This window comes from Pseudophryne corroboree, chromosome 11, assembly GCF_028390025.1.
Source record: "Pseudophryne corroboree isolate aPseCor3 chromosome 11, aPseCor3.hap2, whole genome shotgun sequence".
NCBI lineage: Eukaryota > Metazoa > Chordata > Amphibia > Anura > Myobatrachidae > Pseudophryne > Pseudophryne corroboree.
Window position 1 is genome coordinate 279,829,576 of NC_086454.1, and position 26,334 is coordinate 279,855,909.

The following is a 26,334-nucleotide window of genomic DNA, read 5'->3' on the forward strand; positions in this document are numbered from 1 at the left end:
GTAAGCAAGAAAATGTAAGGAACAATGTGGAAACATACTGTAAGCCAGAGTTAAAAGTAAGTATATTTCATATAAACTGTTTATAAACCTTTAAGCATTGCTGGTCATACACACTACTTTTGCAAAGCTGTTTGTTAGTAAGGTCAATTTATTCGTAGGCTTATAAAGTCCTTTCTGCTCCTCTAACTATATGCAGTATAGAACTTTATCTCTCTTGCTTTTTTCTGTGTTTTTCACCATGGTCTTCACAAAATTCCCGGAGTTGTCTTATTCTTATCGCCCTTATACTGCATTCAATACACAGCGCAAATTTGTTTGTTGTCTTTGAAAAAATAAAAATAAACAATGAGCTGCAAGAGGGCCTGTGTGATCCAATCAGTTAAGAACGCTTGAAGACAAACTGCCTTTTCTGATTCAGCTACGTATAGCGACGGTGTCACTTTGACAAATTATCCAGTAGGAATCCATTTAAAATTTTACAATAGTTTTAAATCAAATCTGAAGTTGCCACAATATTCAAAAGAATCTGTAAATTCCACTTACCTAACAAAATGACAATGCACGCAAGAATAGCGATCAACGCGCCTGTGCTGAGCCCTGCATTAAGTGACAGTGGTTCGTCATTGCAAGAGATGATATTTTCATCAGTGCTACAACTGCAGATGCGGATGGTGAGAGTGTTGGTGCTGCTCATTGGTGGGGACCCGCCATCACTTATTACAATGGGAAGCAAGTGCATCTTCTGTTTCTGACGGCTGAAAGATACTCGCCCAACGTAAAGGTTTGCTGTGTTATCTGTGGAAGATAAAGAAAAAAGCATTCTTTTACATTTTCACTTTGAATCCCACTATCCCACCAGCCCAGTTAACCTATGTACGTATAAGATGGGATAACACTGCAGGCAGCATAAAAGTTCTTTCAATTAAAAACAAGTTTTTTCTCTATTTCATTTAAGCTGTGTCACATACAGTATATATTCATACAATGGGGTGGGAGACACTGTTAAAGAGAATGTTAAGAGGGTGAAGGTTCATGCAACGCTGAGAAATTCAGAGGTTGATGCATCAAGCAGTGAAAAGACTGGAGAAGTGGACCAGTTGAAAAGTTGCCCATAGCAACGTATCAGCTTATACAGTACCTATCATTTTACAAAATGTACTTGAAAAATGCTAACTGGAAGCTGATTGGTTGCTTCTCCACTTTTTTCACTGCTTGACACCTTAAAAATTATCATTACTGACTCCTAATAAGACAATGACGTCAATGGCTGCTAGTTGTATTTTCATGAATGTAATTCCAAACATACTGTAAGTGCTGCAGTGAGTAGAGTAAAAGAGTGTGCTGTCAGTACTAGAGGCAACTGAATATCACACACATATCTATCTATCTATCTATCTATCTATCTATCTATCTATCTATCTATCTATCAGCATATGCATTTGTATATTTAAAGGGAATCAGTTTCTTGTGATTTAATTCAACTCTTATTTTTAGTGCAATTATAATCATCATTAAATTAATTATTTGAGTTTGAATAATACAATGTATTACTTAACAACAATAATTCTCTAGTTGGGCACCTTTACACTTGTACATAGGGGGTAATTCCAAGTTGATCGCAGCAGGACATTTTTTAGCAGTTGGGCAAAACCATGTGCACTGCAGGGGAGGCAGATATAACATGTGCAGAGAGAGTTAGATTTGGGTGGGTTATTTTGTTTCTGTGCAGGGTAAATACTGGCTGCTTTATTTTTACACTGCAATTTAGATTGCAGATTGAACTCACCACACCCAAATCTCTCTCTCTGCACATGTTATATCTGCCTCCCCTGCAGTGCACATGGTTTTGCCCAACTGCTAAAAAATTTCCTGCTGCGATCAACTTGGAATTACCCCCATAGTGTTAATCCTGCCTCCTGCCGTCATAAAATAAAACATGCCTCACAAATCTATTTAATTTGGCTGAAACAACTCCTGTTCCTGTATTATTATTTTTTAATTATTATTATTATTATTATTTTTTTAGATTTTTAGTTTTTCAGGTCTGTTGGAATAAACACCTTTACTGGTTCCCAAAATTTGTAACAGCATCCTTCTTCATCCATGTAACTATAGTTGGCTCGGCTCCCTCTCACGCTACATTTTAAATCCCAAATTTAGTAAAAGCAGGAAGCTAGTCCATATTAATAATTTGATCTCATCTGGCGCTAAGTATCCTGAGAGGAGATTTATCAAACCTTGGAGAGAGAGATAAAGTACCAACCAACCAGCTTCTAATAGTAATTTTTCAATCACAGCCTGTAAAATGAGTTAGAGTTAGACGCTCATTGGATGGTACTATTTCTCTCTCCACTTTATCTCTCTCCGAGATTTGAAACATCTCCCCCTTTGGGAGGAAAGAGGAAATAAGATGTAGGAAAATGATTATGCAAGGGGCCCTGGAAATAATACCTTACTATCTAACAATTCACTCCTGCTTCCTTTACTGCCAAAATAAATCTGTTATGTCCGTGTGTTTTTTTCCTGTGCGCCCTACTTAATTTGGATTACAGAAAACCTGCTTTCTTTTAATCAAATACATTTAGAAGGCCCCATTTGAATCGGCTATTGATGCAGGTCTAAATGACAGGTTTGGTGAAATATACAGCACAAAAGAATTTCATGGAAGACGTAAATCTTTTTGAAAAAAATTTGGAAGGCAAAATGATTCTGCAAATATGAATGTGTTTTATATGTATTATGTGATGGGAGGTTTGGCGCAACATGAAAGCAATGCAGAATGATGTATTCAATTATACCCATGTATTTGTTATGCAAAATTGGCTTCTTGATGTAAGACTTGGTAACACAGAAAGCCACTAAAAGCAATGTAGGATGTGATTAGATCATACTTGTCTACCTGACCCTCTCCATGAGGGAGAAAATGCTCTGTTCCTAGACTTTCTTGGTAATGTATGATTGCCATCACCTGTGGTGAGCTAGTTAATGGATAAGAAAGGTTTCACCACAGGTGATGGCAATCATACATTACCAGGAAAGTCCAGGAACAGAGCATTTTCTCCCTCATGGAGAGGGTCAGGTAGGCAAGTATGGATTAGATCACAGGTTCTCAAACTCGGTCCTCAGGACCCCACACAGTGAATGTTCTGCAGATCTCCTCGCAGAATCACAAGTGAAATAATTAGCTCCACCTGTGGACCTTTTAAATGTGTTAGTGAGTAATTAATACAACTGTGCTCCTGCTGGGTTACCTGCAAAACATGCACTGTGTGGGGTCCTGAGGACCGAGTTTGAGAACCTGTGGATTAGATAATTTTGTTGTTTAAACAGTATGTAATAACTTTTAGAAAGTGGTAAAGTAACTGTATTGAAGGAACATTTAAAAGAATATGAGGGAAATATATTCACTGTAAAGGTCAATGATATTCACATTATAAGGGATTTAATAGCTGTGTTCATATTGTGGTTATATAAAAAGTATTTTTTCTAAACTAAACCTAAGTGAAATTTGTGACAAGGCAATTAAAGGGTTACTAGTTTACCAATGGCACTACTACTGAGAGGATTAATGAAATGTCTGTCCAGAAGAGTGGGGGAATCTCTTTGGATCTGTGTGTAACATAAGCCTCTGATGAGGTAACGGGTGGGATTCCTCCCCCTGAGATGTGTTATGAGTAACATGGTAAATTGTTTGTCCTTATATGGGCATTTACTGTTAGGCAGATTGGGTATGAAGGATTTTGTGCTGGCAATTGTGTTATCACAGTTTGTTGCACACCTATTACAATAAATGGGTAACGCTTCAGTGATATCTGTTTATTATTATTTCCTACTCACTAGGATGGTACTGAGGGCCTGATTCTGATATGGAAGTAAAGCAAAAAAAGCAAGTAACTTTGTTTCTGGAATAAACCATGCTGCAGTGCAAGGGGTGAAAATATATGTATATTTTTTCTGTGCAGGTTAAATACTGTCTGCTTTGTATCGTAATACCGCCGCTTGGGATGCCAGTTGTCAGAATACCGACAGCGGCATCTGTAAGCACAGAATACCAAAACCTGGAAGGTAAGTGTGCTAATCATCATCCCCTACCCCCGTAACTATCACCCTCCCTCCCCGCAGCATGACAATATCAATACCCACACCCCCCACTAGGGAGGCCAATCCCGGGATCAGGATCGGCGGGATCCCGGGATTTGGGCCCAAAAATGCCGGGATTTGAATCCCGGGATTGGATGCTCCGGGATTCGGGATTGATCATTTTTCAATCCCGAATCCCGGGATTGAAAAAATGGGCCCGGGATTGGCCTCCCTACCCCCCACCCTGCAGCCTAATGCCCAGGCCCAGCACTAACCCAGGCATCAGCATTCTGACCGGATCTCCTTAAGGTCTTTAGATCAGTGTCGGGATTTGGGCGTCAGTATTCCAACTGCCGGGATCCCGACTGCCAGCATTCTGACTGGGTCCCCTTAGGGTCAATCTCGTGCCTTTCAAATATTAGTGGTTTAAAGTAGCCAATCAGCTGCTGGCCAGCACAGAATTTATGGAAAGGCCCTATAGATCCAGCTAGCTAGATTACCCTGAATACCCTGATCAGCTTGATGTGCCGACACTTGTACTGGTGTGTGCAATTAGACTACAGTGATCAGCTTGGTGTGCTGACACTTGTACCTCTGTGCACGGCAGTCTCTGCTTTTTTCTCACCCTGTTGTGCTTCATCTGTGACTTTGTACGTGTTTAAACTAATTTCTGTGCTGTTGTAGGCATAGCCCAGCGTATTGTATACTTTGAGTGGTGTTTCTCTGCATCTGTGATGCAAATAAGACACAAAATTAAAGAAAAAGTTGTACAATACACCTCTCCGAGAGTCTCAGTTACGCCAGGCATCTCACACTGGGCGGGATGTACTAAGCGGAAAATGCGGTAAACCCCCTGCTTACCGCATTTTCCTGATGTACCATCCCCCGGCCGCCAGGTCAGCGCCACGACGGGGTTCGCCAGCTTTAGCTGGCGATAGTCCATAGAAGCCTATGGGCTTCTTTCCGCGGCGCTATGTGAGGGATCCGACTGGTTCCCTCCCAGCATGCCTTGCGGCCACCCCCGTCACCCCGCGCATGCGCAGACTGACTCCTGGGGCCGAATCCCGGAAGTCAGGCTGCCGCTGTGTATCGCGGAGGACAGCTCTTATCGGAAGAGCTGTCCTCCGCAATGCTGATCGCATATGTAAGTACATATGCGATCAGCATCGTGGCGCAGGGCGGCGATGTACATTAGTACATCCCGCTCACTGTACGGAGTATAGACACTAGGTGTATGAGAACACATCTGTAACTGCAGGTTTATTTTAAGATGCGTCCTTATAAAACGTATGATTATGGATTTAAAAACTGTGCATACAGCTGTATAAGTCCACGCTAAACCCACACACACATGTGTCATGTGTATTTTCGAAAAAAACTAACATTTTGGCTTCATATGCACATGTGATATTGCCCACGTGAAAACTGCAGTAGCTAAAGCTGCCACAGGATCTGCTAGGACATATGAAATACTCTGTTTTTTCAGTAATACAAACCTCTCTGATCTCTTATGGTAAAATTTGACATTTCTGGTAGTAAACTGAAGTCAAATCGAGCTCCATTTGCAGTGTCATCTTTATCTACAGCAGTTATTGAGAAAAATTTCTATAGAGAAGGAAATGAAAAATATTAGACATGGAAAACGGAAAATATATTTAACATCTACTAAGCAGCTACCATATATAATTACTGGGTCACTTTTTGGTTTTCCCTACGTAGATGTTCTTCAGTAAAGCAAAATGACAGCCCTATGTATTTATTCCATAACAGTCATTTAAATGTATGGTTGAATAAGCCTCCTGAGATATGACTCCTTGTGAAACACTGGCACATACCTCCCAACATGACCCTCTCCAGGAGAGACAGAATGCTCTGCTCCTGGACTTTTCTCTTAATTTACGATTGCCAGAACCTGTTTTGATAAGGTTGTTGGACAAGAAAGGTGTTTCACCACAGGTGCTGGCAATCATAAATTAAGAGAGAAGTCCAGGAGCAGAGCATTTTGCCCCTCCTGGAGAGGGTCATGTTGGGAGGTATGCTGTCACATGACTTATTGTGAAACACCCCTGTCACGTGACTCACTGTGAAGCTCTCCTCTCACAAGACTCATTGTAAGCCACTCCTTTGCACATGACTCATTGTAAGAAACTCATTGTAGAAAAAATCCAACAGTCCCGATTTCAGTGTTCTACCCTGCCCACAAACAGCACTGAAAAGATAGGAGACATGTCCTGTTTACTGTTGTTCTCCATTGAAAGGGTATTTTAAAGGGGGCTGGGGGTGCCTTAGGTTTTGGAAACATGATGTGGCCATGCTGTGACCATATTACATTCTTGTGCATGTTCCTCCACCATCATTTTGGCGGGGAATTTACATAATTAATATGTAAGTTTTTATACTTAAGTTTAAAGTTTTTCCCAATTTGTAGGATGATGTATTTAATACAAACTCATTTAATAAATAAAACAAATACCTTGTGTGGTTGCACATTTTCACATACAAATGCCTCATAGGGTTTTGGAAATTCTGGAGCATTGTCATTCTTGTCCAAAACTTTAATCGTCACAGGGACTGCATTCGCGTAACTATTATGAGCTGTAAACAGCAGAATATTGGTATTAGTTTCAAATGATGGGACACAAAATCTTATTGTGAAACAGAAACATTCTACCTGAAAAAGGGGACAAGACAGATCAAGCCGCCGAAAGATGCCTCAATTGAATGGGCAGACTATTGGCCGGATGTAATGACGCCCAAGATTGATGGAGGTGCAAGATGCCGGTAAATCTCTGACATTTTTTTAAAGGGACACTAACTTACAAGGCATAGTTTTGCCTTGTAAGTGATTGCCCCTTTAAAAAAAAAACATCCGAGATTGTCCAGCATCTCGCGGCTCCAGCTATCTTGGGCATCATTACATGCGGCCCGATATGTGCCAAGTGGTTCTGAAATGCCGTGAAAGTTTATGTTTCTATGTTTATTAAGTTGTTGTTATAATTATTGGCTACAGGTTTTACTGCGGTATAGCTTACAGAGATTTTTTTTTTTTCAACTTAATGCCACTAGACAAAAAAAATGTACATATGGGATTGATTGGTTGATTGATTGATTGATTGATAGATAATACAGAAAGTGAAATTAATTCTCAATAAACTGGGGGCCTTATAGTTCAAATAGAAAATATATCTTAAAAAAAGTAAATAATCCAAGGAAGCTGCTTAATTACCAAAAGTGACAATTAAGGTCTATGCATGTCACATTTAAACAATACAAATTAGAATTATTATTTAACAAAAACTTGACATAGCATGTATACAAATGCTATCTCTTTAGTTTATTTGAATAAATAACAGATGAGCATACTATATAGACTAGGAAAGACTAGAATTCTAAACACTGAACTATGAAGATTTCCAAGTTTTGAATTTTATTTTTTTAAGTTGAGCTAAATTTAAACAATATGATGGAGAAAACTTCTAAATATTTTGATGTTTTTGATTTGGCTTCTTTGAAATCAGAAACCTTATCCTAATCAGAGTATCCAGTAGGCTACCTAGGCTCCTGCTTAGAATCCAGTGGATGCTGAAGGGCTCATTTTTTTTTTTTTTTTTTAAATAGAGATGGGAAGAGTGCCTAACCAGTAGGTTGCCTAGTACCACATGGAGCTTTAATCCAGCTCTGAATCTAATTAGTGGGTGTCTCAGAATTGATAATAATCAGTCACTAGGGGGAGTGGATCCTGTCTGCTACACTCCAAACTGTTTCCTAGGTTGTTTTTTTTTCCGGTTTTCTCCACACCCTTCCTGCTCGCTGCTCTCTCCTTTGCTTTCTCATCCTTTAGGACCTTTCTCTTCTGCTCTAATGGATGGCTTTGTAAGTTATTAAAATAACCTTTGTTTTGGATGTATTTTGACATTATCAGCCATGTTTCTTCTGTATTATGGGGGTCATTCCGAGTTGTTCGCTCGTTATTTTTTTCTCGCAACGGAGCGAATAGTCGCTAATGCGCATGCACAATGTCCACAGTGCGACTGCGCCAAGTAAATTTGCTATGCAGTTAGGTTTTTTACTCACGGCATTATGAGGTTTTTTCTTCGTTCTGGTAATCGTAATGTGATTGACAGGAAGTGGGTGTTTCTGGGCGGAAACTGGACGTTTTATGGGAGTGTGTGAAAAAACGCTACCGTTTCTGGGAAAAACGCGGGAGTGGCTGGAGAAACGGAGGAGTGTCTGGGCGAACGCTGGGAGTGTTTGTGACGTCAAACCAGGAACGACAAGCACTGAACTGATCGCAGATGCCGAGTAAGTCTGGAGCTACTCAGAAACTGCTAAGAAGTGTCTATTCACAATTCTGCTAATCTTTCGTTCTCAATTTTGATAAGCTAAGATTCACTCCCAGTAGGCGGCGGCTTAGCGTGTGCAAAGCTGCTAAAAGCAGCTTGCGAGCGAACTCGGAATGACCCCCTATATGTTAACCCTACAAAGAGCAACCCAGCTTTGGGAGACACCAATTCTTTTGAATGTATTCCATAATGGAGTGCTTGACACTGACAGTAATTAGGCATAATATATCTAGTTATGGCTCTTGTGTCAAACAAACAACTTATTACTTTCATAATCAAATAAGGTCAGAATGTTCAGCAGATCAGTTAAAGCTAATAAATTCACCACTTGTGAGTGATTTATTCTCAGATTTTGAATGCACTGGGCAATGCAGCTGCACACTTTCCATTGCTTTCTGAAAAGGGACTTCGATAATAAATTCACTCCATCTAGGGAATACGTACAGGCTTCAGTTGCTATCACAGAGATGTTGTGCCAAGCGATTTCCTCTCTATCCAAAGCCTTTGTGGTTTTGATGACACCATCATCTTGGATGTTGAAATATCTGTCAAGGTTAGTGTTCCGATCGATTGAATACCTAAAGAGGATGGTCGCAGAGTAATTAGACAAGAAAATTACTAAGCAGGCTGACGCTCAAGTGTTAGATATTAAAGATTCATTCGAGAGTAGTTTCCCAGCAGCATGCATGGCAAAATCAGAATATTAATGGAATCTATCAAACAACTTTTAAAAGGAAATTTAGCTTCATCATTTATTCATGTCTGCATGTAGGGAACATTTGCTACATCAGGATCTGCTTTCCTTGCTATTAATGTAGAAAAATAATAACGTAATGCCAAATACGAGATAGTGCAGATTAGTCTATGAGCTGCTATTGTCCTTGATGCTCTCTCTCCCCTGAGATTTAATATTTTTTCATAGATGATCTCCTTTTATCCCCTGCTTTAAAGTCAGTGAGAAAAAGTGGTATCTCGCCCACCTGCTGGAGAATCAGTTTTGGTACTCCCATGTAGGTGCCTCATCTTCCATGGCCCTACACTTCCATCTTCCATGGCCCTACACTTTCTGAGCTTAGAGATCATACACAATGGCTCAGGGACATGATCCTCAGTTTGCAGGTTACTGGGAAAACTATGGATAGGGCTAGAATTAAATTCCTTTCCCCATCCTAAGCTTCCACGGGATGCGGTTAGATGACTTGCAGTCAAGAAACCGCCAGTCACTATACCGGCACCGGAAACCCACCCGGTGGAAAGCCAGACAGTTGGCATGCCAACTGACAGGGTCTATTCCCACTTGTGGGTATCCACGACACCCATAGACACCCATCAGTATGGTGACCGGCGGTATCCCAACCGCCGGTCACCCATACCCAACCCGCTTCCACTATGCCATTCCTATCTCCACAGGTATCTGATCTGTACAGCCCAAATGTAATAGGCTCTGGTTTGCTGGTCCTAGTGCAATTCCCACGATATAATGGATAGATTTAAAGCAGCAATTCATTGTATGGCAAAATTAGGTTTATAATGCCTTAAACCAATTGGTGCTTTAACCTATATAGCTGGAATCATGATGGGACCAGCAAATCGGAGCCTTTTACAATTGAGCCTTCACGTTAAATATTCTACTAATTCAAAGATACATTTTTAATAGAGGCGATCCAGGGAAGGTTTACACCCTAAGGGGAAGATGTATTAAACATTCTAAAGAGGACAGGTGAAGTTGCCCAAAGCAACCAATCTCCTTGTACCATTTTATAGAATGACTTGATAAATGATAGCTAGAAGCTCATCAGTTGTTATGGGCAGAACAGCTCTCTAGATACAACTGAGCTGGATCATAGAAACATCCAGAAGTTATAGATACGAGGCTAAACAGGCAGAGAGGTGCGCAAAGTAAAAAAAAAAAAAGAACAGTGATATATTTAGAAGAAAACACAAGTTGAACTAACTGAAGGTGGAAAACACCATTAAACCGTTAGCTAGCCGAGGGCAAGTACATTTGTGTAAATATGTATTAGTGTCTCCGAGCAGCTTATTGGCTGTGTTAATCAACATCAAGCCTTATATGCATTTATCAGCGAGTAAAGTTTTGGAAGTCTCTACTACCCTGATGCAGTACTTTATAATTCTAATGTGTTTCAGCAATATTAAGCAGAGTGAGAATACAACTGAGCTATAGGCAATAGAAATAGTGAACCGAATACGTAAAATAGAACTCAAAGGAAAAAAATATCTCCTAGGCATTGGAGTGTCAGCAAAATATATAGAAGACCTTCTTGCGGAAATTCATTTTATGGCCATCGTATGGGACTCGGTCATTTATTAGATGGTGAGCAAATGAAAACATTAATAAAGGGCTGTTTATATCCGCAGAAGACACAGCCAACAGGCTGGGGAGATTTGTTACTGACAAGCTCACATTTCAGTTAAAACGGGGAAGGAACTGAAATTTCTGAGAAAAAACAAACATAAATTCTAGAAAAAAAAAGTTCAGACCGCAATGACTGATTTCTGAATGGCAAGTATGTTTTAGTTCTAAAATGTTACTTAAATTTGTTTTGTCTCCACTATAATATTTAAAGGGATTATAAAGCTCTGGATTCAGCACATACAGTATCCAGAGCTTCTCTCCTCTTACAGGTGTCTCCATCTCAGGTTCAGTCATCCCTGGCAATCACCACTAGCTTAAGGACAGACGATCAATAGGTAGGCCAGCATCATCCCCTAAGGCGCTGTCATCCAGTGACAGCAGAGATCAAGATAGAGGCACCTGCAGAACTTGGTCTAGAAGGGCCAGCGCTGGATCAGGATAGCAATTCAATTTTTTTCTTACAGAACATTTTATTTTTCATTAATGGTAATCGCTGATTTCATTTGATTGTGAATATAATACACTACAGAAGACAGTAAGTGGAAGTAAACCAATAAATAAAAAACAAAATAGTAATTAAAATTAAATGTAGCAGGTGTATATACTGTACATTCAAACCTGCGACTTAATCCAGTTTTGCTACAGTAACTAGATTTGTGTATAATAGGAGCCGATTGTACTGTACACGGCAATACTGGTTGCAAGGATGGTGGCCCGAGGGCACATGTCTCCAGTTTATGGGGTGCCTTAAGAGCTTAGCTTAGCGTGGAGAGACACAGGGCGAGTGCATAGGATGTGCCTGGTGCTCAGCTTTCATCTCCCGGAACAGTGGCTGAGGGTGCCAGCCAAAGACACATGTGCACCTTGCTAAAGACTGACTAGATATATACAGTATACAGTATATGCTTAAGTGCACAGAATATAATATGACTTTAAGAAAAAAAAAAAAGAGTTATTCTTATAGATTCAAACAGTCACACAAAAAGAAAAATCCATGGGGGCCATTCCCAGTTGATCACACGCTGCCGATTTTTGCAGCGCAGCGATCAGGTTACTACTGCGCATGCGTATGCACCGCAATGCGCAGGCGCGTCGTATGGGTACAAACTGCATCGTTGCTGTGCAAGGCTTCTAGCGACTAATCCATTCACACAACCGATTGAAAGGAGATTGACAAGAACAGGGCATTTATGGGTGTCAACTGACCGTTTTCTGGGAGTGGTAGGGAAAACGCAGGAGTGTCCAAGTGTTTGCAGGGCGGGTTTCTGACGTCAATTCCGGGACCGGACAGGCTGAAGTCAGTGCCGTAACTAGGCATTTTAACGCTGTGTGCAAGAAGTGGCATTGGCACCCCCACCCCTCCCCTATGCAAGATAGGGGCAGTGCGCGCCGCAGGCGCGTGAAAAATATATAGGGGTGTGGCTTCATGGGGAAGGGGCGTGGCCACAAATTGATACATTCATACTACGGTGCACAGCAGTTTCCATTATTCAAATTACGCTGCACAGTAGCGCAACTACACCAGGTAGAGCCCCTTTTACACATTACGGCAGCCAGTCCCCCTTTTTCCACATTACGGCAGCCAGCGTCCCCTTTTTACACATTATGGCAGCCAGCGTCCCCTTTTTATACATTATGGCAGACAGCGTCCCCTTTTTACACATTATGGCAGACAGCGTCCCCGTTTTTACACATTACGGCAGACAGCATCCCCTTTTTACACATTACGGCAGACAGCGTCACCTTTTTACACATTACGGCAGACAGCGTCCCCTTTTTACACATTACGGCAGACAGCGTCCCTTTTTACACATTACGGCAGACAGCGTCCCCTTTTTACACATTACGGCAGACAGCGTCCCCTTTTTACACATTACGGCAGACAGCGTCCCCTTTTTACACATTACGGCAGACAGCGTCCCCTTTTTACACATTACGGCAGACAGTGTCCCCTTTTTACACATTACGGCAGACAGCGTCCCTTTTTACACATTACGGCAGACAGCGTCCCCTTTTTACACATTACGGCAGACAGCATCCCCTTTTTACACATTACGGCAGACAGCTTCCCCTTTTTACGCATTACGGCACACAGCGTCCCCTTTTTACGCATTACGGCAGATAGCATCCCCCTTTTTACACATTACGGCACACCTGGCACAGAGGCAGTTACGGCTCTGACTGCACTGCTCCAACACACACACACACAACACACAGACTGCACTGCATAGGGTTACACACACTGCACAAGGGGAGGAGGAGGGGCGATTAGACCTCCTATAACACTTAAACTCACCTGCCACTGGCATATCATGCAGTGAGCAGCAGCCCTTCTCAACGACAGCAACCTCCCCTTCTCAGTCCGCAGCATCTTGTGCTGTGCTGCCTGTGCTACTTTGGGCAAGAGGAGTGCTCACCGCAAGCTCAGCACATCCCTATGCCCAGCCGGAGCTATGCTGTGAAAACTGTCAGGAGGCCGGCGCAGCGGAGCAGGGACGGCACCTCTCCTCACCGGTCATGAATGCAGTCAGACTCAGAGTCGCCGCACTGGTGGGCTGCTGCGGGCTGCCCGATTACTGTGGCCAACAGTGATCGGGACATGCAGTGGGAGGAGCCACAGGTGCAATGGGGAGGTACAACCTGCAGTGCTGTGCAAGTAGCCTCACTGTATGGCTAGTCAGCCTAATGCCAGACTATTTAACCTGTGCTGCCCGGAAGTGACCTCCGTACCCGGAAGTCCCGGAAAGCGGAGCAAATCACTCTCATATGTCACAAATAAAGGTATCATATAGGAAACACTACTCCACCCCTGTCATGGAGGTCCAAAATCTGACAGCTTCACAAGTAAGAAGCATGAAAGTCACAGCGCAGTTAATTAAAATAATTTAACAAACCCCTTATCACCTTTGTTAGCCATTGTCTTAAAAATCCTGGACAGTCCATGCTCAGTGCGGGGGGCATCACATACAAAATGAGCATAACTTTGCACTTCAGATGGCCCTGAAAGATGGTGCCCTTATATACAAAAACCTAATCTTACCGAGGGAGGGACGGAGGGAGAGACTTCATTTGTTGTGATAAGCAGCAGCAGCAGCAGCCGTCTCTCCTGTATACGGAAGCCAGTGTACAGTGCAGGAGAGCAGGAGGAGGGGGGGCCGGAGCAGAGCCCAGCACACGGAGGAGAGACTCACAGAAACAAATTGCCCAGCGCTGCCTGCTGTGCCTGTAATCTATATTAGCAGCGCTGCCTCCGGCGGGGAAGGAGCCGGGCACAGCGCTACTAATATACTGTATACTACAGCGGGCAGCGCAGGAGCAGCAATCTCTCCTGTACCCGGAACCCAGTGTACAGTACCGTGCAGGAGAGCAGGGGAGCGGAGCTGAGCACAACCCATGGAGGAGACACTCAGACACAGATTGCCCAGCGCTGCCTGCTGTGCCTGTGATCTATATTAGCAGCGCTGGCTCCGGCGGGGAAGCGCTACTAATATACTATACACTACAGCGGGTAGCGTGGTGGAGGTTAATCAGTGTGGATGCAAATGGTGCGCCCACAGCGCAACTGCGCTGTGTGCAATGCCCCATTCGCACACACATAGTTACGGCACTGGCTGAAGTGATCGCAAAGGCTGAGTAAGTTCAGAGCTACTCAGAAACTGCAAAAAACTTTTTCGTCCCGCTCGGCTGCATAAGCGTTCGCACACTTGCAAAGCAAAAATACACTCCCCCGAGGGCGGCGACTATCTGATCGCTGCTTTGCAAAAAATAGCTAGCAAGCGATCAACTCGGAATGAGGGCCCATGTCTGTTAACAGAACTATGGGAAGGACTTCTGCCAAAATATGGCAGCTTTAAGTGTGCAACAAGTAAATTTTTTCCAACTACATAGATTGAGCCTTTACGTAGCATTAAGTAGGTAGATCTAGTGCATAGTTTTTGTCACAGAGGCATATATGATATGACCAACTATCATGTCTTAGTGCATATATGCAAAATTATGAACAAGGGCCCTCATTCCGAGTTGTTCGCTCGGTATTTTTCATCGCATCGCAGTGAAAATCCGCTTAGTACGCATGCGCAATGTTCGCACTGCGACTGCGCCAAGTAACTTTACTATGAAGAAAGTATTTTTACTCACGGCTTTTTCTTCGCTCCGGCGATCGTAATGTGATTGACAGGAAATGGGTGTTACTGGGCGGAAACACGGCGTTTCAGGGGCGTGTGGCTGAAAACGCTACCGTTTCCGGAAAAAACGCAGGAGTGGCCGGAGAAACGGTGGGAGTGCCTGGGCGAACGCTGGGTGTGTTTGTGACGTCAACCAGGAACGACAAGCACTGAACTGATCGCACAGGCAGAGTAAGTCTGGAGCTACTCTGAAACTGCTAAGTAGTTAGTAATCGCAATATTGCGAATACATCGGTCGCAATTTTAAGAAGCTAAGATTCACTCCCAGTAGGCGGCGGCTTAGCGTGTGTAACTCTGCTAAATTCGCCTTGCGACCGATCAACTCGGAATGAGGGCCAAGGTGCAAGGAATCTTCACTTATATGAATTCTAGTTGATATAATATTTTAAGAAAAATTAAAATGGATTTCCAGATTATAAATGGACAAAGCTCTTTATAGACCACTGGTACCAGAGGGCAAAGTGCGCGTTCATTTATAAGCATTCTAAAGCATGCTCCATTCATGACTGTTTTCATTTAGGGATTGGTGATCCTTATTTCACACTCCAATTAAACTCTACTCACAGCAGGGTGGATATAAGTGAGGGACAATAATATGTTCAGTAGACCTTGGATTTTCTTTTTACTTCCTTTTACTTATAACTTTCCACATATTGTACTTTTTCTGTCTAGGAAGCCAAAAGAACTTTTATAAGTTTGAAATCAAGGTTTTGATATTTTCTCTGATATTAAAGCACTGTCAGTTGCTATTGAAGTCTATGGATTTATGGCTTTATGACCAGGCAATTTTGCTATGTGGCGGTTTAACTGAGGATATTTTTTTTTTAACTATCTGTGCACCATATTGAATTGCACATGTATCCCCCACCCCAGAATAAGCAGGTATTTCTTGTGGTGATACTGTATATTGAATTATTTTTTATATACATGGTACAGGAGAAAAGAAAAAACTAGTGAAAAAGACTATACAATTATTTTTTATTATTCCTAAATATACTATGGTTTTAGACTTGGCTGCCCTAAACTACAAAATCAATCATTCCTGTAATCCTGGAGCTCTCCACGACTATATGTACATAGGGGGTCATTTCGAGTTGATCGCTCGTTGCCGTTTTTCGCAGCGCAGCGAACAGGTTACTACTGCGCATGCGTATGCACCGCAATGCGCAGGCGCATCGTACGGATACAAAGCGGATCGTTGCTGGGCGATGGATTTAACAAAGAATCCATTCGCACAGCCGATCGCAAGGAGATTGATAGGAAGAAGGCGTGTGTGGGTGGCAACTGACCATTTTCAGGGAGTGTTTGGAAAAACGCAGGCGTGTCCAAGCGTTTGCAGGGCGGGTGTCTGACGTCAATTCCGGGATCAAAAAGACTGAAGTGATCGCAAGGGCTGAGTAAGTCCAGAGCTACTCAGAAACTGCAAAAAACTTTTTCATCCCGCTTGGCTGCACACGCGTTCCGCATACTTGTAAAGTGAAAATACACTCCCCCCGTGGGCGGCGACTATGCGTTTGCACGGCTGCTAAAAGTAGCTAGCGAGCGATCAACTCAGAATGACCCCCAGTGTCATTGGAGCATACAAAGAAATTAACTGCATGAACCTCTTCAAATACGTGCATTGCATATGCGTAGCTAATGTGTAAACTTTCATTCACCACATAAACGTGCTCAATTAAGAGTGATAAAATCATAATGTGGCATTTTATTTCAGCCCCCAAATGATGCAAAAAAGGGAGCATCTTATTTTTAGACTTTTAACTCCATCTGTCATTAACATACAGTGCCTGTGATATTACTAAAGCTGGGTACACGCTGTACAACTATTGGGCAGATCTGCTGAAATTTGTATGATAATTGAATAGTGTGTAGTGTACATATGCAGGAGCGCTACATGAGTGTCATAGGCCATACACACTGGCCAATACCATTTAAAGATATGAATGATCTCGTGATATCGTTCAAATCTTTCAGTGTGTAAGCACCAACGATAAATGATGCATGGACCCGCGCTCGTTCATCGTTGGTGCCGGCTTGTTTAAATATGCAAGCCATATTAATTTAGCATGCAGGGATGGGTGACTGGGGGTGTGTGAAGAAACTTCACTTCCCACGTCATCCCCCTAGCCCCCCCCCCCCCCTGCCACCGGGTCGCCCATCGCACCTCTGCAAGTGTATAGGGCCCTTAGGATAACGATCAGATCGGGAGGTCACGAGTTTACGTCAGAGAGTTTATCTGATCTGCAAGTGTGAACCCAGCACAAGAAGCAGCTAGCAACCCAAAAAGAGGAGAGATAAGATAAGGAAAAGGAGGGCAACTAACCAACCTTTTGTTTCCCTCTAAAATTAATTGAGAAATTGTTAGTTACAATCTGATTAGTTGCTGTGGGCTTCGTCCCTTTTTTCTGTGCATCAGTTTTCCCATATATTGCTCATAGATTTCAATACATCTGCTTAGTTCTAAGCATACTCTGGAAGTGGACAGCCAGGTCGGCATTGCGGTGGCATGGCGCAGCGGAAGTGGGCGGTGCTGGGGGGTGTGACGACGTGTTTGTGTCATTGTGGCCCGACCCTGATATACAATGCCACTATTATCAATGTTCGGAATGGGAGACGTGGGTCTCTATGATGTGATTCAATGTGAAGCGCATCTTTGGTTGCTCGTACTGTCCACTTCACTTCAGGAGCACTGTGGGATGATCCAGGAGAACAGGCAGGTACATATGGTTCTAGGCTTCAAAATATTGTGGAGATACAGAGTTGAAGGCATCTATGTACCTGCACCACTATCTGTACGCTTGATTTCAGCCCCATCCTCATTATCAGTGTGCATTTGTATTAGCCCTATCCCTAGTGCAAGAGATTCTTCTGATAACAGCCATACAGTATCTTCACCACTTATGCTTAACCATGCATAGTCCGCAATTGCACCAACACACCCTGGAGAAATGCTAAATATGTGCAAAGGCCTCTTTACCACAAAGTTACGTACTGTACCTTCAACCATAAATGGAGATGTGATTGAGTAGCGGAAAGCACTGATATGCCCTTAAACGCATACACTCGGACACAGAGCAGACACAGTGCGAAAACATGCAAGATCCATTCTCAAAGCTGACTTACTGTATACTGTAACTATGCATCGACCACATTATGGGTTCTATTCATTATCACTGGCTGTGTGGCCCCTGACAACTCACTGGGAGTAGCCCCCGCAACAATATCACTGCTACTTCTGGAGCAGTGAAAATTAGCACTGTCGATTTTGACTTGGGTTCATACATACGCACAAAGAAACCGGAGTCCGGCAGAATGAGCAGGACAGGGTTGGAGGAATCCCATCAGATCTCTCTTCGCAACCTGGGATCTGTTGAGATCTGGATACAAATTCCATTTGAAAACGGCAAAGGTTCCCGCTCTCAAGCTCCGATGCTGGATAAATATTGGTCCCCATACAATAGGGCCAGCGGGCCAGGTCGGGACTGAAAGGTAAGCAGGAGATATATATGATATCTCCTGTATTACATGCATAATAAATAGGGCTGATACTTAATTTTTACAAAACTAGATTACATTTTTAATTTTCACCTACTTTTGTAGAAATGAAGGGATAATGAGTAGACCTCTATGTCATAAGCCGTCCCTCTGTGTATAGTATACAAAGTGTTATTTGGAGGAGTGGGTGTTAATTCATTCCATCTGATGTGCTTTTAATGATTTTTGTAAGCACCACACATGCGGGTTGTTTGTGCGTCAATACATGTAATTGGATAATCAACCTCTGTTCCTGATTATCAATAGCCGGGGAGCCAAATAAACTCCATATTCACCAAGGAATCCATTAATGAAACGGGAGTTGGGTTCGCTAATCTATAACCCCGTCACTCTGTCTAGTGTGTCAGACCTAAGGTTAACTGCATCAATTTGAAAGATGTAATGTAGTTCATGTTGGCAGTCCGGTATAATCTCAATGGGACATTAAGTGCCTTTCATTTTCATTGTAAGCTCTAACTAAATGATACCAGCTTAACAATCTTGTGACTGAGTGTTTACATTTACTAAGCGGTTTAAGATTTAAGTACCGTGCAAAATACATTGGCTTCGGAGACAGAAGATTTTCTTCAGCGGCATCTTGCTGTTGTCTGGGTGCATGTGTTATTTATTCATGGTTACAACTGTGTTTTAATGATTCAATGCTGCAATTACACTCAGCCCTAGTCTTTGCTCAATGTTGTTATTACAATGGTTGGGTAATGCAAATGGCATGCGTATAGTAAAACTGCCAAATGGATATGATCCATATTCGGGTGCAAACTTGAGCCCTTATAGGGAAGAAAATTTTAATTATTTTTATAGTGCATTGGAGAAGGGGTCTTAGACAATGTTTAACGGGTGCCTAAAACACTGACTGAATGTCAGAAGGAGATCGAAATGACAAGCATAGGAATGGAGATAGTTAAACCTCCTGTGATGGGTGTGGACTTAATTGTTATGAAAAGTACAGCCAATGGTAGAGAGGGGAGGGATCAGTATATATAGGGATGTATAGGCTAGCTAGGGGTCTCTTACTTCTGGTTTGCCTTCTGGTGAGTGATACTGAAATTGTATATCACTAGTGGTTTAGCTAGACTAGTTAGAGTAGTCACGTGTATTTCACTTGGTGGGTGAACTATTATAGCAGTTAGGGAGCTTCCACATCACCCTCCTCTCTCCTCTCACCTCACGTATTTAGATCAGCCAGCATGGGATAATGGCCGCCTCTCGCCCCCTCCGTTCTGCCGGGACCCCAGCTCGTTACCGCTCTGAAGGCGGAGAAACTGGGTCCTCGGATGTGCCTGCTGGCTCATCCGCTCTTTCCTCGTCCACCGGCGCGCGTGCCCGCGCGGCGGTGGCTGGACGGACCCGGTCTTCCCTGCCCCAGGTATCGGGACCGGAGTTAATCTCCGGCCGCGAGCGGAGGGGGAGGCTGGGGACACGGGGGAGACGAACTGAGGTGGCCGGGCATCGGCCTTCACCTCCACCTCTGGAGTGTGAGGCGCCGTTGCCGGGAGCAGGCACCCGCGGGCGCGCGCGTGCACGCCAGAGCGGGCGGGCTATGGGGGCTCCCATCCCATCTCCCCACCTGTCCCCCTTGTCACGGCCGCGGGGTGATGCCGTTCGGGGGGGTCGGGGTGGGCGGAGAGCGGCGGCAGGTCGGACGAGGCCTGTTGCAGGTTCTCGTCCGGCGGTGCTCCCTGGTGGCCCAGACGCTTGACGGAGGGTGGCGGGAAGCGACGGGCCGCGCGCACAAGGGTCGCGCATGCCCGCACACTCAGCCAGTGGCGCCGATCGCGCACGTGTGCGCGCAGTGGCGCCGCCAGGTTACATGTCTCCCCTGCTGCCTCCCTTACAGCCGGAGTCCGGCGGGGAGCGGCGGCGTGGGGGGGGGGGGCCTTACTAGGGTAGGGCAAGGCAGCATTGAGCCCCGCAGAGGTGCCTTCCCTGCAGACGGAAGAAGCTCCGGCCTGCGGGAGGAGGGCACACACGGCGGGGCCAGCGGCAGGCACAGTAGTGACAGTGAGGGCCAGCATGGGCAGGATAAATTAGATGAGTGGTGGGGGGGCCACGCCAATTGTAGCCAGGGGGGGCAGCGGGTCACCAGAAGGCCAGGCTGGTCATTTGCCGATGGGTCCCTTATCGGCGCCTGCCGGCCGACGGGCCAGGATACGTGCGCCGGCATCTGCGGGGACTCCCGCCGGTGCTGGCCGCGATTTCTGGGGAAGTCAGGAGGCTTCCGGAGAGTTGGCATCGGCCCTGTCGATGGTGGTGGCGGCATTGGGCCCATTGGCCGCAGCCGCATCTCCGGGGACAGCAAGGCATTCCGGCGCGCGCGCAGAAGCAAGGGCGTCCGGTACGCAGTCGGGGTCAGCGGCTCAGTGAATAGCGCGTGCTTGCCGTGACCTGGGGGCGGCCGTGGCGCAGTTGGGACACCGTCCAGTACGGACGGAGCGCGGACGCGAGGTGGGGACGTATTTGCCCCGGAGTGCTAGGCATGCCCCGGGAGTGGTTTCCGGGTCCCGTGCTTTGTCATCTTTTTCAGGTGATCGTGGTGAGGTTGAGGTGGACGTGAGCGATGAGGAAGATTTCGAAGTTTCCACACCAGAGGACTCCCAGTCCGAACAGTCGGCAGCGTCAGGTGAGGTTGAGCAGTCGACGTCTGGCTCCAGCGCACGCTCCAGTTCTCTCAGTTCCTCCTCTTCTTCATCCCTATCGTCGCAAGCGTCCGACGTTAGTAGCACGACTAGGGCAAAAAAGCGTGCGACGAAGTACGCTAAGAAGGCGGCAGGGCAGCATGAGAAGCGGAAGAGGCGCAAGCGGCTTAGCGAGGACGCTCGCAGGTCCAAGAAGAGCAGCAATTTGCCGGGAGTAGTCCACTGTGATTATACGGCAGTGTTGAGGGGGTTGCGGGATAGCTGCCGTAGGAGGATCTGCAGAGGCGATTACGTGGATATGTTCGTGCTGACTAAGGACGCGAAGAAGGAGTATAAGGCAGCGACAGCTAAGAAAGGCATGGGAGCTGAGGCTTTCCGTACTTTTGACAACTGGCTGGCTGGTTTCTGCGTCTTTGCGGCATGTTATCTGGAAGATAGGTCGGAGGAACACATGAACATCATACGGTACCTACACTTGATACACGATATGCAGCGCACATAGTCAGGAATAGAATGGCGGATGTATGATGAGAAGTTCTGTGAAAAGCAGGACTGCTTACAGATTATTGACTTTGGTTGCAAGGACGTGGAGGTCTGGCTCCAGGTCACCCGGGCTTCTCAACCTGCAAAGGAGCCCCAGAATCCGGGGGCGGACGGGCAACGCGCTGGGTCGTCCGCCCAGGGGGGTAGCGCGGAAGGGGGACCGGGTAGAAAAGGTAGATCAGCTATCCGCGGGGGAGGACAGGCCACCGTGAGGGGGAAGTGCTTCGCATTTAATATTGTGACCTGTTCCTTCGGCAAGCAGTGTCGGTTTCGACATTCATGCTTGCAATGTGGCGGCTTCCACCCGGCCTCCAACTGTTTTAAAGGCAATCGACAAGGCGCGAGGGGAAAGCAAGGCTATTCAAAACCCGCCGCGAGTGGGATCGCTCAACAGGGCCCCAACGCCAATTAATTTGGATGCCATGTTCAAATGGTTGGATTGGTATCCGAACAGTACGGACGCCCAATTTTTGTTTCAGGGTTTTAAGTTTGGTTTCCGCTTGCCAGTGTCGCCTTCCTCAGGCCAAGGTCACGAAGCTCCGCGAGGTTATTGGGCAGTTTGTGACGTCGCGCAAAGTCACGCTGCGGCAGGCGCAGTCCTTGCTGGGCCTCTTGAACTTTGCTTGCCGGGTAATCCCGATGGGCAGGGTTTTCTGCCGAAAGCTGGAGAGGGCGACGGCGGGGTGTGCCAGGCCGCATCATTTCATTCGCTTGTCCTCCGAGATTAAGAGGGATTTGGCCGTCTGGGCCTCATTCCTGGAGGACTTCAATGGGGTGCGTATCTGGCTGGCCCCAACGATCGACAATGCTAGGTTACAGCTGTTTACCGACGCGGCGGGTTCCTCTGGGTTCGGTTGCTACCTAGAGGGATCTTGGTGCGTGGCCTCATGGCCTGAGGAATGGCAACGCGAAGGTTTCACTAAGGACCTTTTGCTGCTGGAGCTTTTCCCCATTATGGTAGCACTGGAGGTTTGGGGCGAACGTCTGGCTGATCGCAGCATTTTGTTTAGATGCGACAATCTGGGCGTGGTGCATGCGATCAATAACCAGAGGGCGAAGTCGCTGGTGGTTTTGAGGGTGCTTGCGCAATTGCTGCTGACATGCTTGCATAGGAATGTATGGTTCCGCGCGCAGCATGTGCCAGGAATTGAGAACGGAATTGCCGGCGCGTTGTCCCGCGGGCAGTGGGAGAGATTTTGTTTGTTGGCGCCTGAGGCCGATGAGCGGGGGTTTCAATGTCCCGGTTATGTCTGGCAGGTGATCGGACCGGACTGGAGGGCCTAGCGATGCGGTCAGTGGATCCGAACACGCTCAAGGCTTACGGTCAAGCTTGGAGCGAGTGGGAAGAGTTTGTCCGAGGACGTAGTCAAGAAGGTAAGAGCGGGCATCGGATGATGCTTTCTTTTATTTGGCAGCTTTTTGTCACGGGTAGGTCCAGAGCGGTGGTGTCCCGGTACTTAGCAGGGATTTCGTTTTTTAATAAAATCAAGGGTGTTCCTGACGTGACAAAGAGCGGGCTTCTTGTGAAGGCGATGAAAGGGTGGGCGCGCGTGGCGCCAACGCCGCCAGATAGGCAATGCCCCATCGATGCGGCCTTGTTACCAGCTGTCATCGATGCTGTGGGCAGTATCGCATCGTCACTTTTTGAATCGCTGTTGTTCCAGTTGGCGTTCTCCATGGCTTATCACGGAGCCTTTCGGGTTTCGGAGCTGGTAGCGCCATCTAAGCGGGCAGATTCGCGCATGCTTCTGGATGACGTGGTGGTGGGTGAGAGGTCTTTGCTTTGCTGACTGCGTCGCTCTAAGACGGATCAAGTAGGTAGAGGGCGATGGGTCACTTTGGTACCGTCTCTGGAGGGGAGCATTTGCCCGGTAAGATTGGCATCGAAATATGCAGCAGTTCGGCCCGGTGTGAAGGGGTCGTGGCTGCTGCATTATGACGGTCTACCTTCGACGAAATATCAATTTCGTTGGATGCTGAGTCGCTGTCTGGCGAGCTTGGGCCTTTCACCCGCTGCTTTCGGTACGCATTCTTTCCGAATCGGGGCGGCGACGTCGGCTGCGTCAGCGGGTTTTTCCGTTTCGGAGATTCAGGCGGTGGGGCGTTGGAAGTCTTCAAGTTACAAACGTTATATTCGCCCAGTTTCATGAGTTTTCAGTTTTATTAACCGTTCAGTTTTATTAACCGTTGACTAAGTTAATGTTGTAAGGTTAAGTACGTCCTTGTACAGTTTGTGTCTGTTTGTCTCCCCTGTTCATCCTACTCAGGGATTAGCTACTCGCCGCTGCTGGCAGCGGGGGTCTGGAGTTCTTTTGCGATTTTTTGCCTGACTTGACGGACTGAATTTCAATCTACAATTCGGCTGATCAGTTACAACACGAAGTCCCTCAGCAGGTTTTTACGCTTTCACCTCCAGCTGAGTTTCTTCCTCCTTTTTATTTTCCTTATTTTAATTTGATCTTTCCCGTTGTGTTTCTATGTTATGCTTTGATCGGCTGGAAGCTTGTTTAGATCGGCTAGGCCGTGACTTATTCAAGACACGAAAAAAACCTTTTTTCTTTTGGTAGATCCTTCAGGTTAATGCATGCAATAAGCTCCTGTTAGGATATTTATTAACCAATTTCTACTCCTTTCCTTCACTTCAGGTTGGGTAGAAGACGATTTGGCAATCTGGGTAGTTGGCCACTCTTATGTTTACTGGGCAGCCAGGTTTTTGGCCTCGGATGGGGCGCAGTTTTTTCCTTGGGCTCATGGCGTTCATTGGCTTGGTTGGCGTGGGATGATGTGGCAAGATCTGAAGAGTAGATTGGTCAGTCAGGTCAGTGAGCATGGAGTCCCTAGGGTGCTGGTTGTCCATTTGGGTGGCAACGATCTGGGGAAGAGGACATCTTTGGAGCTGCGATGGGCCATGATGGAAGATCTGGCCAGTGTGGCCGCAGTGTGGCCCAATTGTGTTTTGGTGTTGTCTATGATGGTGCCAAGGTTGCGTTGGCAAGGAGTGGCGGACGGTCGCCCGATCGATGAGGCCAGGCAAAAGGTGAACGCGGCGGTGGCGAAGTGGGTATTGGCTCACGGAGGGAAAGTGGTTCGCCACCCTAGGATTCGGTTTCGGGAAAGTCACCTTTTTCGGCATGATGGTGTGCATCTGTCCAAGGAAGGGATGATGCTTTTCCTGGAGGATCTGTTTCAGGTGTTGCAGGAGTTAGGTTGAGGGTATGGTGGTGGTGCGAAGACTCTGTGGAAGAGTCTTTCGCTGTTGGCGAAAAAGAACGGCAGGTTATAGTTTGACTTGTTAGTTACAGTTTTTTACAGTATTGGTGTGGTTTAGGTGCACTCACCTCCATTGACTTTTAAGGCCGCTAGATCACCCAACAGGGGGCAGCGTCATCACCCATCAGGGTGGGCAGTCAGCGTGGAGGTCTGAGTCGGGCACCTATTACCTATGTATGGTTTGTGGTAGATTAGGATTGTTTGGGTTTTAATGTTTTTGAGGTTATCGTCAGTGGAATATAGCCGTTCTTTTTTCTGCCACCATATGCCGGCTGAATCAGCATGTTAACTTAAATTTTACTTTACAGGTTTTTTTTCCTAATGGTTAGGGTACAATAAATAGCTAACAATTTTCTGCCAAATTCAAGTCTCCGTGTCATTATTTCATGGTATTAAAGGTATTGAATGTTTTACTTTTGGAATAGGGGTCCACACATTATCATTAGGAGGTTTAGGAGATCGAAATGAAAGGCATAGGAATGGAGAAAGTTAAACCTCCTGTGATGGGTGTGGACTTAATTGTTATGAAAAGTACAGCCAATGGTAGAGAGGGGAGGGATCAGTATATATAGGGATGTATAGGCTAGCTAGGGGTCTCTTACTTCTGGTTTGCCTTCCCGCCCTCCCACCCCATTAGGTAGAGGTTTTGGCACGGAGTGTCTTGGCTCTGGATTGTTAGTTGTGGTTTATCGTTGGCTATTTGTTGGCGGAAAAGAATGGCAGGTTATAGTTTGACTTGTTAGTTACAGTTTTTTACAGTATTGGTGTGGTTTGGTGCACTCACCTCAATTGACTTTTAAGGCCGCTAGATCACCCAACAGGGGGCAGCGTCATCACCCGTCAGGGTGGGCAGTCAGCGTGGAGGTCTGAGTCGGGCACCTATTACCTATGTATGGTTTGTGGTAGATTAGGATTGTTTGGGTTTTAATGTTTTTGAGGTTATCGTCAGTGGAATATAGCCGTTCTTTTTTCTGCCACCATATGCCGGCTGAATCGGCATGTTAACTTAAATTTTACTTTACAGGTTTTTTCTAATGGATAGGGTACGATAAATAGCTAACAATTTTCTGCCAAATTCAAGTCTCTGTGTCATTATTTTATGGTATTAAAGGTATTGAATGTTTTACTTTTGGAATAGGGGTCCACACACTATCATTAATAGGTTTATGTGTGTCTACAGCATACTTGCCTACCCTCCCAGAAGCAGCGGGAGACTCCCGATTGTTTTGAGTAGTCCACCACAACCCCAGAAGAGAAGATGGCTCTCCCACATCCTGCCTGCTTCCTATAGAAGCGTGCAGGAGGGTGTGATAATTAGCGTCAAACGTGGGGCCACTGGAAGGAAG

General features: G+C 45.5%; 1 protein-coding gene across 4 annotated transcripts in view; it reads right to left on the bottom strand.

The window, feature by feature from the left end:
- The window catches only part of CDH11 (cadherin 11), a 260,594-nt gene that overhangs the window by 2,187 nt on the left and 232,073 nt on the right, over positions 1–26,334 (bottom strand). For all 4 annotated transcript variants that reach the window (XM_063945399.1, XM_063945397.1, XM_063945400.1 and 1 more), the window contains exons 8-11: positions 8,868–9,001; positions 6,554–6,675; positions 5,577–5,685; positions 544–795 (exon numbers count right to left, since the gene is read on the bottom strand). In XM_063945399.1, coding sequence (XP_063801469.1) covers positions 544–795; positions 5,577–5,685; positions 6,554–6,675; positions 8,868–9,001 — 617 coding nt within the window. The remainder of the gene's footprint in view (positions 1–543; positions 796–5,576; positions 5,686–6,553; positions 6,676–8,867; positions 9,002–26,334) is intronic.